This window comes from Lissotriton vulgaris, chromosome 6 (genome assembly GCF_964263255.1).
Source record: "Lissotriton vulgaris chromosome 6, aLisVul1.2, whole genome shotgun sequence".
In the NCBI taxonomy this organism is placed as follows: domain Eukaryota; kingdom Metazoa; phylum Chordata; class Amphibia; order Caudata; family Salamandridae; genus Lissotriton; species Lissotriton vulgaris.
In genome coordinates this window covers 1,113,832,103-1,113,844,146 of record NC_141694.1, presented here as the reverse complement: position 1 = coordinate 1,113,844,146, position 12,044 = coordinate 1,113,832,103, and the positions used below count along the sequence as shown (strand labels likewise).

Below are 12,044 nucleotides of genomic sequence, written 5' to 3'. Positions count from 1 at the left end.
GGTCCGGAAGGATGGATGAAAGGCTTTCAGCGCCAAATGAACAGCTCTCAGTTCCAGAAAATTGATGATACCTGGACTCCGCCTGGGATCACGTTCCTATTGGAATGTCCTTGTGGAAAGGAACCCCCCTGAGGAGATTCTCTGCTAAACACCACCACTTCAGGGACTGCTGAGAGTGCTGAGACGGTCTGATCCTGTCGTCCCAGCTCCCTCGTTTTTGGTCCCATTGATCCTCCAGACATTCCTGCAGCGGACTCATGTGGAGGCGTGCATGTGTTGTGAGGAAGATGCAAGAAGCCATCGACCCCTGGAGAGACAACACTGTCCTCACCGTTGTTGATGGAACAGACATGAGAGTCTGAGCCTTCTCAAGGACCGATAAGCGTCGCTCCATCGAAGGACACACGCTTGCTCTGAGAGTATCGATGGAGACTCCCAAGTACTTCAGACACTGAACAGGAGTCGGAAAGGACTTGGACTTGTTGATGTGCAGACCCAGTTGGTTCAACAGAACAGCCGTCCTGTTGAAATGCAATCGCGCTTCCTGGAAGGTGGAGGCTTTGATCAAGCAGTCGTCCAGGTAAGGGTAGACAAACACCTTGTTCTTCCTCAGGTGCGCTGCCACCACTGCCATGGATTTCGAAAACGTCCTGGGTGCAGACTTCAGACCAAACGGAGGTTCGGTGTACTGATCGTGGTTGGTGCCGACTAGGAAGCGCAGGAACTTCTAATGTTTCTGTGCAATGGGCACATGGAAGTACGCATCCAGCAGATCTATTGCGTAAAGCCAGTTTCCTCGATGCAGCTGAGGATAAATCTGGTGCAAGGACAGCATGGGCCTGAACTCGTTTTTGTCCTTTTTACGCACAAGAAAGAACCTTGAGTATAGACCCTTTCCCCTTTGAGACAGAGGGACGCCCTCTATCGCCCTTTTTCATAACAGGGTACCGGCCTCCGCTTGAAGTTCGCGCAGCAGGTTCTGTGAGCGAACCGGTGGAATAGCTGGAGGAGGGCTTAGAAAACATAGACTGTATCCATTGCAAACATTATTCATCACCCACTTGTCCTGAGAAATTTTTCTCCACCCTGCCAGGTAATTCTGAATGCTTCCCCCACCGGAGTGGGTAAAAGAAGAGGGGGAAGTAATCCCTCAGGGCTTAGACCCGGACGGGCCCTTATTCCCCGAAGCAGACTGCTGGTTGCCTCTGCCCCTCTGTCGCTTCTGGAAGGGCTGCCTCTGATATTGTTGTTGTTGCTGCTGCTGTTGTCAAGCTTGGCAACCCTGCCCAAGCTGGAACTGCTGGGAGGAGTAGCGCCTTTGGTAGGTACGGAAAGACTTCGGCTGTTCCTTCGGCTTCACCAAGCCCACAGCCTTCAGCGCTTCAACTTCCGCCTTCATGTGGGCCATTTCCTCGTCCGCATGGGTCCCAAAGAGGGTGAAACCCGAAAAGGGCGACTCCGGTTTCAGGAAGGTAAGTCGCAACCAGGAATGGCGTCTCAAATTCACCCCGTGGCAGTACCCATGAGCAGCCAGGAGAGAGGTGTCTGCAGCAGCGCTGATGATTTGATTGGAAATCATCATGCCTTCATTCAAGATTTCTTGAAAATCTTCCCTTCTGTCCCTGGGGAGGAGTTCAATGAATTGTTGGAGAGACTCCCATAACGAACGGTATTAACGACCCAAAAGCACAGTTGAATTTGCTGCTTTCATGGAAGTGGCTGCTGTACTGCAGACCTTCCTGCTCGCCAAATCCATTTTACGGCTCTCCTTGTCCGGAGGGACCGTAGATAAAGGAGCAGTAGAATGGTGCTTCTTGGCCGCTGTCACAATGACCGAATCCGGGGCAGGATCCGTTCTCAGGAATGCAGGATCCGAATCTGTGGGCCTGTACTTCTTCTGAAGTTGGGATGGAGCAGACTTCACCAAGACTAGCGTCAGGAACAGCTCCATGGCTGGTCCCTCCAACCCTGGCACAACAGGTAGTAATGGACGAGACAGGTGCTTACGCTGTGGCGTTTCGAAGATGCCAGAGGTGGACGGGGTAGGCACCGTCAGTGCTATACCCAGTTTCACTGCTCTCCTCAACAGCACGTCCTGAAACGTAACATGTCATCCACTGGCGAAACTCTCGTAGGCAAAGAGTCCGACTATGTAGGTGAATACCTCCTGTCACTGGAAGAGTCTGTGTCCCTTGTATACCTGGACCGCGACCTTTCTCTACGATGGCGATATCGCCCACTGCGAGAGCGGTGTCTCCCCCGGGATCGGGACTTTGGTCTCCTGGGCCCCGCCGGAACCACCGGCACAGGTGGTTGCGAAAGAGGCGGCGGCTGAGCCGGAATCAAAGGCCTCGGTTGTGGAGGCAGAGAAGGAGGTGGAGGTTGTTGAGCAAGAGGAGGAGGAGGAGGCATAGGTGTCCTAGGCCGTGAGGGTGAGTAGGTTCTGGAGTATTCAGAGTCCGGGGACCGAATTACTCTCCTCTTCTTACGAGCAGGCCTTGGGGAGGGTGCTCTGGAGGGCGACTTCCCTGATGAAGAGCGCCGGCGCCGCGGCGACCGGGGACTCTCTGATGTGGAACGCTAACCATGAACTTCCACTAGACACTGTTCTGGGCGTCGACTTTTTCTTCGACGTTGACTTTCGCTGCGACGTCAACTCCTTCCTTGACGTCGACCTTCTCACCGACGTCGACCTTCTCCTTGACGTCGACCTTTTCCTCAACGTCGACCTTCTCCTCGACGTCGACCTTCTCCTCGACGTCGACCTTCTCCTCGACACCGACCTTCGTGTCGATGTTGACGGCTAATGGCGGTGTCACCTCGATGGCGAGCACCGATGTCTTCGGGACTCAGCACGACGACAATGGTTTGTCGACGTTGTCTGTGAAGTCCTCGACGTCTACCTCATCTGAGGTTTTGACGTCCTTCCCCTCGATCGCAGAGCGTGGACGTCGCTTCGACCCAGAGCCCTGGGTCGACGCGGAGCATATCGTCGTCATACCTCTTGACGCCCACGTCGTAGCCATCGACGTCGACCGGTGCCGTTTCTGGGCCTTCTCTTGACTGGGGAGCCCCCCAGAGGCCGATGCACGGGCAGAGGACGAAGAAAGAGTCCCTCCATGCCCAGAGGTCTCACCTGCTTCCTGATGTCTTCTCTGCTCCAGGCCTTGAAGACGGATCTCCTCCCAGTCACGCAGGGTCCTCCTGGAGAAAGAATAGCAAATATCACAGGAGTCATGCACATGTATAGATGGAAGACAGAGTATGCATACTCTGTGGGGGTCTGACTTGGCCGTCTTCCTACCACACTCAGGGCACTTGTCAAATAAAGCTGACATTTTGAAGAGAAAGAGGTGGTCAGGCTGCTAAAAAAAGACAGCAAATGGAAGAGAAAGACCCCAGAGGTCGAGTGAAACACTAAATATCACAAAAAAGCTCCAAAAATTTAAATTATACCAATAAAGGTAGAGCTCAATGCTCCAGGGTCCTGCTAGCAGGAGCCGGAGAAAAGAAGTGAAAGTAACTTGCCGTTGGCTATGCATCATGGGATACCGAGGGTCTCTGGAGGGTTCCTTAAAGGCACGTTATACCTTTTCCAGACATATAATGGCAGCCTATGAGGCTTGTCTGTCCAACCCTTCCTCTCTATCATGATAAAGGATTTTTGTGAAGGGGAGTTTCTCTATGTGTGAAACTCTGTAAAATAAGTAAATTTAATAATATTATTTGGCTATCCTTTTTCACTTCAGGATGAAGTGCTGGCCAATGTAGCCCTGTTAATGCCAGGCTGCATTATTTGTCTTTCATTTTCTCTTAAGTGTCTATGCAGGACTGCAGAAGAAGACCACTTAAGAGACTAATTTGATTGCTCCGGGGTCCCCGCACATGGGCGGGACTATTCACAGATTAGGACTATACACAGAGATCCCCTACTACAGAACAGATGCTAGTTCCACTGAAAATCTGGTGGACTGGAAACAGACGATTAAGGACCTGAAAGGATTAAGGATTAAGGACCCTGAGACTGCTGTCCACTTTGCAAAGGGTGGACCTACCCACAGAAGCAGTGGAGAATTTAACAGGTAGCATATTTGATGATAACACAAAACAGACTGAAGGGAGGTGAAGGATGAAGAGGTGAACAGATGGTCAAATTAATATTTGATGTATAGTTTGAAGAAGGGTCTTTTAAGTTCCTTAAGGAAAGACAGCAGATCTAGATTAAATCTCATGGTGTCAGAGATAAAGTTTTATAGTCTTGGTGCAAATCATGAGAAGTTTTGATGTTTTAACTTTATTGAATTAAGGAAGAATTCACTTGTTTCCTATATTACTTTTTCCATCTGCGAGTTGCAGTTTGTCCTTCATGTAGCAGGGAAAGCTTATGTGAATTGTTTTGTGGTTTCTACATGTGGTGTTGAAGTTTACCCTTGCTTCTCTGTGGAGTCAGTGGCGTGGTTGGTTTAACCCGTTGGCTGCTGCCGTCGGCCATTGGCTGACGGCAGCAATACCTCGCTGGTGCTGCCGTCGGCCAATGGCCGACGTGACCGCGCCCATTTTTTATAACGGCCGTACTGCCGCCAAAAAGCGGAAGCAGCCAACGGGTTAAGGATGGTAGTGATTTTCTGACTTTTTGTTGACTACGGTAACATGTCTTGCAACACCATGGAGCACAGCTATTGGAAGGGAATGGAGATTTTGGAGCGGTCTCCTGAGACTACCGTTTTCTCCACTGAGCTGTACCTGTACTGTTTTCTAAGGTCTTGAGTGTGGGAAGCAAGTTGGATTTAGTTGCCAGACTAAACGTAATTAGTAGAGACCAGATTTCGTAGGAGGGGGTGTAAACTCTTATAAACCTAAATTTGTACTTTTCCTGACATCGCAAATGTGATGTTGATGAATTTCTCCTGAACCAAAAAAAATTATGCTTTCAATCATGTGTCATGACAGATGGCTTTACCAGTGATATTAACTGCTTATATGTTTTGCTGCTATTTGTAAGCCACGAAGGGCTATGAAATGCCGCTATTTGATTTTCTGGTTGTATGTTTTGTACATTTCTGGAAAATGATGATAAAGTTTCTAATTTAAAAAAGTTGTACACAAATATAAGGCAATCCATCTGCCCACTGTGTGCCCTCAAGGTTTTTGCCTTATTCACTTTTCTATTTGGCCTCTGCAAGACCCAGAAGCCTGACTAAAAAGCATCAGACTCGACCTACTTATTTGAAAACGGTTTAATAGCACGCCCAGCACTACTTGGTGATATGAGGGAGGATTGAAACTTGAAAGGTCAGTTTCTAATTTTATTTCTGACCAGTACATTTTAAATTGACTCCTCTTGGGCAGAAAAATCCCTGTCTGCACTTGTGTACACTTTCGTTATTATGTCTTGCAGAACATATAACTTAACCCCTTCCATGCTCATGACGAACCCCAGCCTTCCATGCTCATGACGAACCCCAGCCGTCATGCACTACGGTGCTCGTGTGCTGATGACGGCTGTGGTTCGTCACGGCCCGCCCCTGTTCGTGCTGTTTACAGCACACCAGGGGAATCGCGGCCGCACGGAAGGGGTTAATGTGTTTTCTGCCAACCACAATGTGATGAGGGCTATTGGCTCATGGATAATACTATCCAACAAAAATATTGTTTGTAAATTGTAACTTTTGAACTTCCGAAAGCTTGCAGATAGAGACTTTGAACTGGGAAGCAATATGAAAAATAGATTAAAAATTAAAATATCTAAAATTGGAAATATAGTTTTAGTACACCAATACATGCATATATGAATCAGTGACTTCTTGAAATACACCGAAACAAGCCACTCTCTTAAATGAAATCTAATTACAAGATGCAGATATACTACCAAGATGAAGACCTGCCTTTCAGATCATAATAGCTTTCAATCACAGGTGCAGACTAGGAGAGTCTAGCTCAGACATTGACCAGCTGGCAGAACCTAGTAAGGAAGTATTATTACAGCAACTTCCATCGAGTATCTGTGCTCTGTTTGACTTACTAGCACCTAGGCCTGTGGGGAGTGGTTTAGTAAGAGAGAGTCCTTAGTGGAAAAAAAGCTAGAGTTTTGTTAGAAATTCCATCCTGTAGAACTCCGGTGCTTTTTTTCTTTCTCCTTTGCTACACACTCTTCTTGGATGAAGCCACTGCTGAAGAAAATCAGGAGAATTGTCTTTGCTTTTTACCTGAATGTCTGTTAGACGAAGATTTTGATACTTCGGCTAGAAACGCTAGTCTCAATACTTGATTCCCAGGCCCTGTGGAAGTCCATGGTTTGCTGTACAATATGCACTTTGCTGGTTAGAATCTAAGCACTTCATGCTTGTAAATGCTTTACTGCAGCTGTGTGTTACCAGACACAGAAGAGTTTGAACCCATATGGCCGAAATAACACTGAAGGAGATATTTAAAGACTTTTGGGCCTATTGTGCAGTTTGTAGGGATGCTGCAGAGTGGACTGGGTTTCTAAGACTCAGCTTTGAAAAGCCCTTTTGTAAACAGCCTTTCCCTTCATTTTCCTGCTGTACCCCACAAAAAGCTGGCCAGCCAGTCTGAATTCATGTGTCCTGTTCATGTAGAAACTGACAGCTCTTTTGCGGTCCAATCGATTAAGTCTTTCCTGCTCTTTCATTGGATAGGGAGAAGGATAGAATGTGGAAAGGGTGCTGCACTGACCCAAAAGGAAGGGAACACTGGTTCTCATTAACAATTTATTAGGGAAGAAAGTTGTGAAGGGAGTTTTTACCCTCAAGGCTTGTAACTCACTAATTTGCCTTGCAGATGTTATGGCAATAAGAGCAATCATCTTAAATGTTACAATTCTCAAAGGACAATTTTGAAGGGGTTAAAACGGAAACCCATTAGATAAGTTAAAACCAAATTAAGGTCTCAGAATTTGATCTGCCATAAGTCTCATGTCATTTCACAGTCTGTGAACGATTTACCAATTGTTTCAGATAATTTATTAATTTTGAGCTTCTTTGTGTGCTCCATTTTCACATTTCGCTAAACACTGAATGACCCTTTTAGATGAAAGTGAACATCTGTACGGAATAAACATCAAGCGTGCTGTAGATGAGGCAAAGAATTAAAAGGCACACGGTTCAATATGTGAGGACACCTGTAAGAGATATGAAAACATATACAAATTGGTAAAATGCTAGCATCAGCAACATCACTAGTTCCTTTTTTGAAAACAAGTAAAGAACTTATATGTTCCTAAAGCTTCTGGAAAATCTACCGAAGCTTTTTATGGTGCACATGGACTTTTCTACTCTGTACCAATTTTTTTTTTACACTTGACAGTGTCCTATGGACCTCACATTATGACATGAATCTACTGAGAGCATCATGCGAGGAAACCATAATTTAATGAGAACTTCTGAAGCGCTGTTTAGTAGAAAGCTCTTCAGTTCGCAATTTGTCAATTAAATAAAAACAAATCTGCAATTGTTTAACCCCTTCGATGCGGATGACAAAGCCAGCTCGTCATGGGCGTTACCTGCGCTGCGCGCATGACGAGCTGGCTTTGTCACAAAAGCCGCGATTTTCAAATTTCAGCGCGCAGTGCGAAAACCCGCTAGCGCGCATGCGGTTAACTACACTGTAATCGGTGGCCAAACACCTGTCAGTTGAGAAAGAAATAAAGAGCATGCCCTCCCCAGTAAATCCATGCAGCAGCCTCAGAGTAAGTTGTAGAGGCAGAAAAGTAAAAGGAAGCAGTAATCAGTGCTTGTGTCGAGGATGTCAAAACTAACCACAATGGTGGCTTCCACCTGTGATCACTGCCACTGCTACCAATAATAAACACTGTGTAAGGTTCTGGGCTGCCTGAGATGGGTGGGTAATATAGAGCATTAACAGGAATCTCATTATCACCAATGAGGGCTTCATTTATTAAATAAAGTCCATTTCACGGCACTACTGATTACAGGCCACCTCAAAAAAGAAGCACATGCTTTCCAGGTTTCTCAGCTGAAGAGAATGGATGGGAGAGAGAAATAGGCAAAGCAATGTAGAAGAGTAACACTGGAGATCAATGGGAAGCAATCGTGTTCACACAGAACATAAACAGTGGAAGGAACGAAAAGATGGAAATAGGCTGCATAAGATGATTTTTGTAAGAGCAAAATCATACAACAGTGAAAACTGATCTTCAAATGTATTTAATGGCAGGTTTATTAGTAGAAAGCGCATGCTTTGATTGGATTAGGAGCAGTTATGGGGTTACAGAATCCAGCCACAATGGTTAGTTTTCTTAAGGATATTAGGAAGTCAAACCTGTCATCCAGTCTTGGTCCTGTTTCAGCCTCCATTCGGCGTACCAAATCTTCCAGATGAAGCAACTTGTCTTTCAGCTCATTTTTCTCTACTTCAAAGTCTGTTTGGACTCGATATACACAGTCAGCCACCTCCTCCTCTTTCTGTTTCAACTGCTCTAGTGCGCCTTCCCCTCTCTTCCGCAGGTTAGACAGCTCTTCTTCCACACTCCTAAGCTGTCTAGCTAGCTCCTGGTTTGCCTCAGTGATGGACTCGACCAGCTCGGTTTTCTGTGCAACAAGGAATCCTCTTTTCTCCAGTTCTGCTTCAAACACTGATAGTCGCTCAAGTAGCTCCTCATTGGCCACCCTTAAAAGTTTGAGCTGTTCTTGAAAATAGTGTGCTTGTTCTGAAATATTCTCTTTTTCTTTGGCAAGATCCTTGAGTTGTGACTCTTGAACATTGATTGATTTGGACTTCTCTTCGAGTCGGGCAGCAAGATCACCTTCATTCTTTTTTAACATTTGCAGTTGTACTTCTTTGGCCTGAAGTTGGTCACAAAGCTGCTTGTTCAACAAACTTTCTTCACTTTCTAGAAGCTGGTCGTTCTCCGGCAGCTCTTGGGTAATACTGACCTGTGAAGTGATGGAACACTCGAGCTGATGCAGCTCATCTTGCTTTACATTTTCCAGTAAAGACACAGTCTCTTCATTGGCCTTTATGCACAGTAAATCCTCAGGGTAGAGTTCACTCTGCTTGTCTATTTGCTTTTCTTGCTCTTGAAGATGATTGTCCTTTTCCTCCAAATTGCACGGAAACATAGACTCCAGCTTCCTTGCATCTCTTTCCCACTTTTGCTCTTTGGCCCCAGGCTGATCGTCATTGCACGAGGAAAGCGGGCTGTTGTCTTCGAAATGTGCCTGATGGGACAGTTGTGGACTCAGGGAGCCCAGCTCCTCAAATGATTTTGGAGAACCCTTGCCATGTTTTTGCTTCTTTGGAGGGGTTTTGGGCTTGGCCACTGGCACACTCAAAACCTTTTTGGAAGTTTCCCTACTTTCTTCACTCAAACACGTCTTCAGATGCTCGACCTCACAGAGAAGGCTGTTGATTTGTTTTTTGTAGCTGGTTTCCACTGCTTCCTTCTCAATGGCAAATGTTTTACAGATCCTAGCTTGCTCTTCATTCATCTTTTCTTGATACTTGAGTTTATCCTTCCTACTGTCCATGACAATTTTTGCTTCTTTCTCACCCCATTTCTTCTTCTCCTGTGCATGTGCGTCTCTCATGCGTTCTGCGGCAGCTTCATGTGTCTGCACCAGATCTTCCATTTCACACCGATGTTGATGCCACAAACTCTTAATGTTTTCAGCGTACTGAGATTCAGCCTGTGACAGCTTTTGATTGAATTCGACCTCAGCCTCATTCCTAGAGATAAACAGTTTAATGGTGACCGATGTTAAACATATGATGCATATAGTCACAATCCTGAAGCACAATGCGTTCTAAGATTTAAGTGAATCCTTACTTAAACAGGTCTATAGGTTAGAAAGGTACTTGCTATATGTTCTACTGTATTTTTAGCACAAAAAGCAGTAGGATCAAGAATTGATCTGGAGGATAAACGATAATCAGCGCTGTCCTCAACAGCTGGAAGTCAGTCTCTAACAATGTGCGTGGAGGCTCAAGAAGATGGCACAGCAATGACCAACACGGGGGCTTGATAATGCCCTTACTCCCAACTTGCACAGCGATTGCCCATTCAAGAGTAACCTGCCACACCTTATGTTAGCAGATTCACAAGTCAGCTGAGTAAAAAGATAGCGGAGGGTAATATACATCTTCATTTTATTATTACATTTCAAGCAAAAAGTAACCTATTGCACCTTGCAAGTCACGCTATAAATAATCAATTTGAATAGTTCAAAAAATGGAAACAAAGGCAAAAAAAGGTATGTTTACAAGGGTCCAAAATATTCGTTATTAAAACACATGGGACAAATCACTTTAATAAATGTTCCAAGATGACGTCAAAGGATAATCCAAACCTTAAAAGGTAAATCAGTAACACGTAATTCTATGCTCATAGACCTTTTATTTTTAAGAGCTTCTCTCCTCCCAGTCAGGCGTGTGAGCTGGAATCCAATTGAAGATGGTGGGTCTAATACAATATCAGTACTGTTTTTGCTTTGCTGAATAGCTTTGGATTTAACAGCTTCTACTTAAACATACATAGCCACTGGTACCTCCAGGTCCACCTGTGTATGTTGAGGGCTACAGGGTATGGAGCAGTAGCCTGTCCAAATTTGCAAAGAACTCATTTGTAGCACAACTTTTGATGACAAAACAGGAGTAATTATATGAAATACAGTGACCCCCATGTACAGTAACCCTCTCAAGCAACAAAGCTGAAAAAATGCAAATCCAGGACCCTAGTAACAACAGGTCAATCTACTCAAAAGACGACAGAATCAGTGTACTAACACTCGTATATTCTGGAAGGGGTGGGGTGATACATAAGCTAAGTGAGAGATGCACTCACCTCCCAGGTCAAACATAACATGATATACACCGGAGAGGAGCGCATAAACACAGATCATAAACCATTCACATCGGAAGGAAATTCCTTTACACCTGCATCTGCCCTACTACCCTAAGGCTCCAAAATACTATGGATGGTGGGGGTTTGGCAGGATATTACTTCCATTTCTGTGATTGTTACTCTCATCTGCTCCTTGGGCTAGCCATCTCAAAGTGGCTCTAGTCGCACTAACCGAGTTGGGGAAACAGTGAGCACTGTCATGGAAGACGCCATTGAATCATGATGAGTTTACACTCTCCTACCTTCCCATAAATGGAAAAGACTTACGTAATGGGCTACTCATGACCTGTAACTGGCAGAAGGTCAAACGTCATGACAGCAACCACCCAGGACAAAAAGGAGGTGACTGCCCCATTGCCTGCACCCCACCACAAGCCAAAAACAAGAATCTAATGCCCAGATGCATCAACCATTTTAGGAAGTGCAAACGGTGCGATTCGCATAAATCGGCCTTTTGCACTTCCTAAATTGGTTACTGGGATGCATCAAGCATTTTTTGGAAATCGCTTTTTTTGCGAGTTCCAAAAAATGCGATTGCTGTTAAGGAATCGCACATTTGCGATTCCTTAACAGCAATGCATCATCCCCAAAACATTTGCGATTTCCAAAATTGCAAATGCAAATTACCACGAAGTTGAACTTCGTGGTAATTTGCAAAAATGTTTAAAAACGCATGAAAATGCATTTTTTAAACGTGCACGTTACAGGCACACATGTCCTTAGGACATGTGTGTATGTAACTCACATGTAAATGTCCATTTCATGAGTGCAGGGGGGGGTCCTTTGGACCCCCCTCTCCACCCTTGAAAGGCTTTGATGCATTCCAAATTGAAATTGCGAATTCGCAATTCCCATTCATTCCTATGGGCATTTCAGCCCATAGGAATGAATGGGAATATCGGATTCGCTATTTGGAACTCGCAATTTTATTGGAATTCGGTAAAAATTGCGATTTTTACCGAATTCCAATAAAATTGCGAATTTAATGATGCATTGCCATTTGCGAATCCTTAATTGCGATTCCTTATTTTTCGCAATTAAGGAATCGCAAATGACAACGTTGATGCATCTAGGGGTAAATGTTAATGTTATTTGGAAGGATAGAGGTTTTCAGAATGTGAGCTTCCCCTTGTAGCGTCAGAGCATGCTAGTGCTTGAATTG

The 12,044-nt window shown here is 45.2% G+C and overlaps 1 protein-coding gene across 1 annotated transcript in view; it reads right to left on the bottom strand.

Moving 5' to 3' along the window:
- LOC147708507 (uncharacterized) overlaps positions 1-12,044 on the bottom strand; it is a 381,831-nt gene that overhangs the window by 96,290 nt on the left and 273,497 nt on the right. The window contains exon 18 of the mRNA XM_086927193.1: positions 8,302-9,708. Coding sequence (XP_086783319.1) covers positions 8,302-9,708 — 1,407 coding nt within the window. The remainder of the gene's footprint in view (positions 1-8,301; positions 9,709-12,044) is intronic.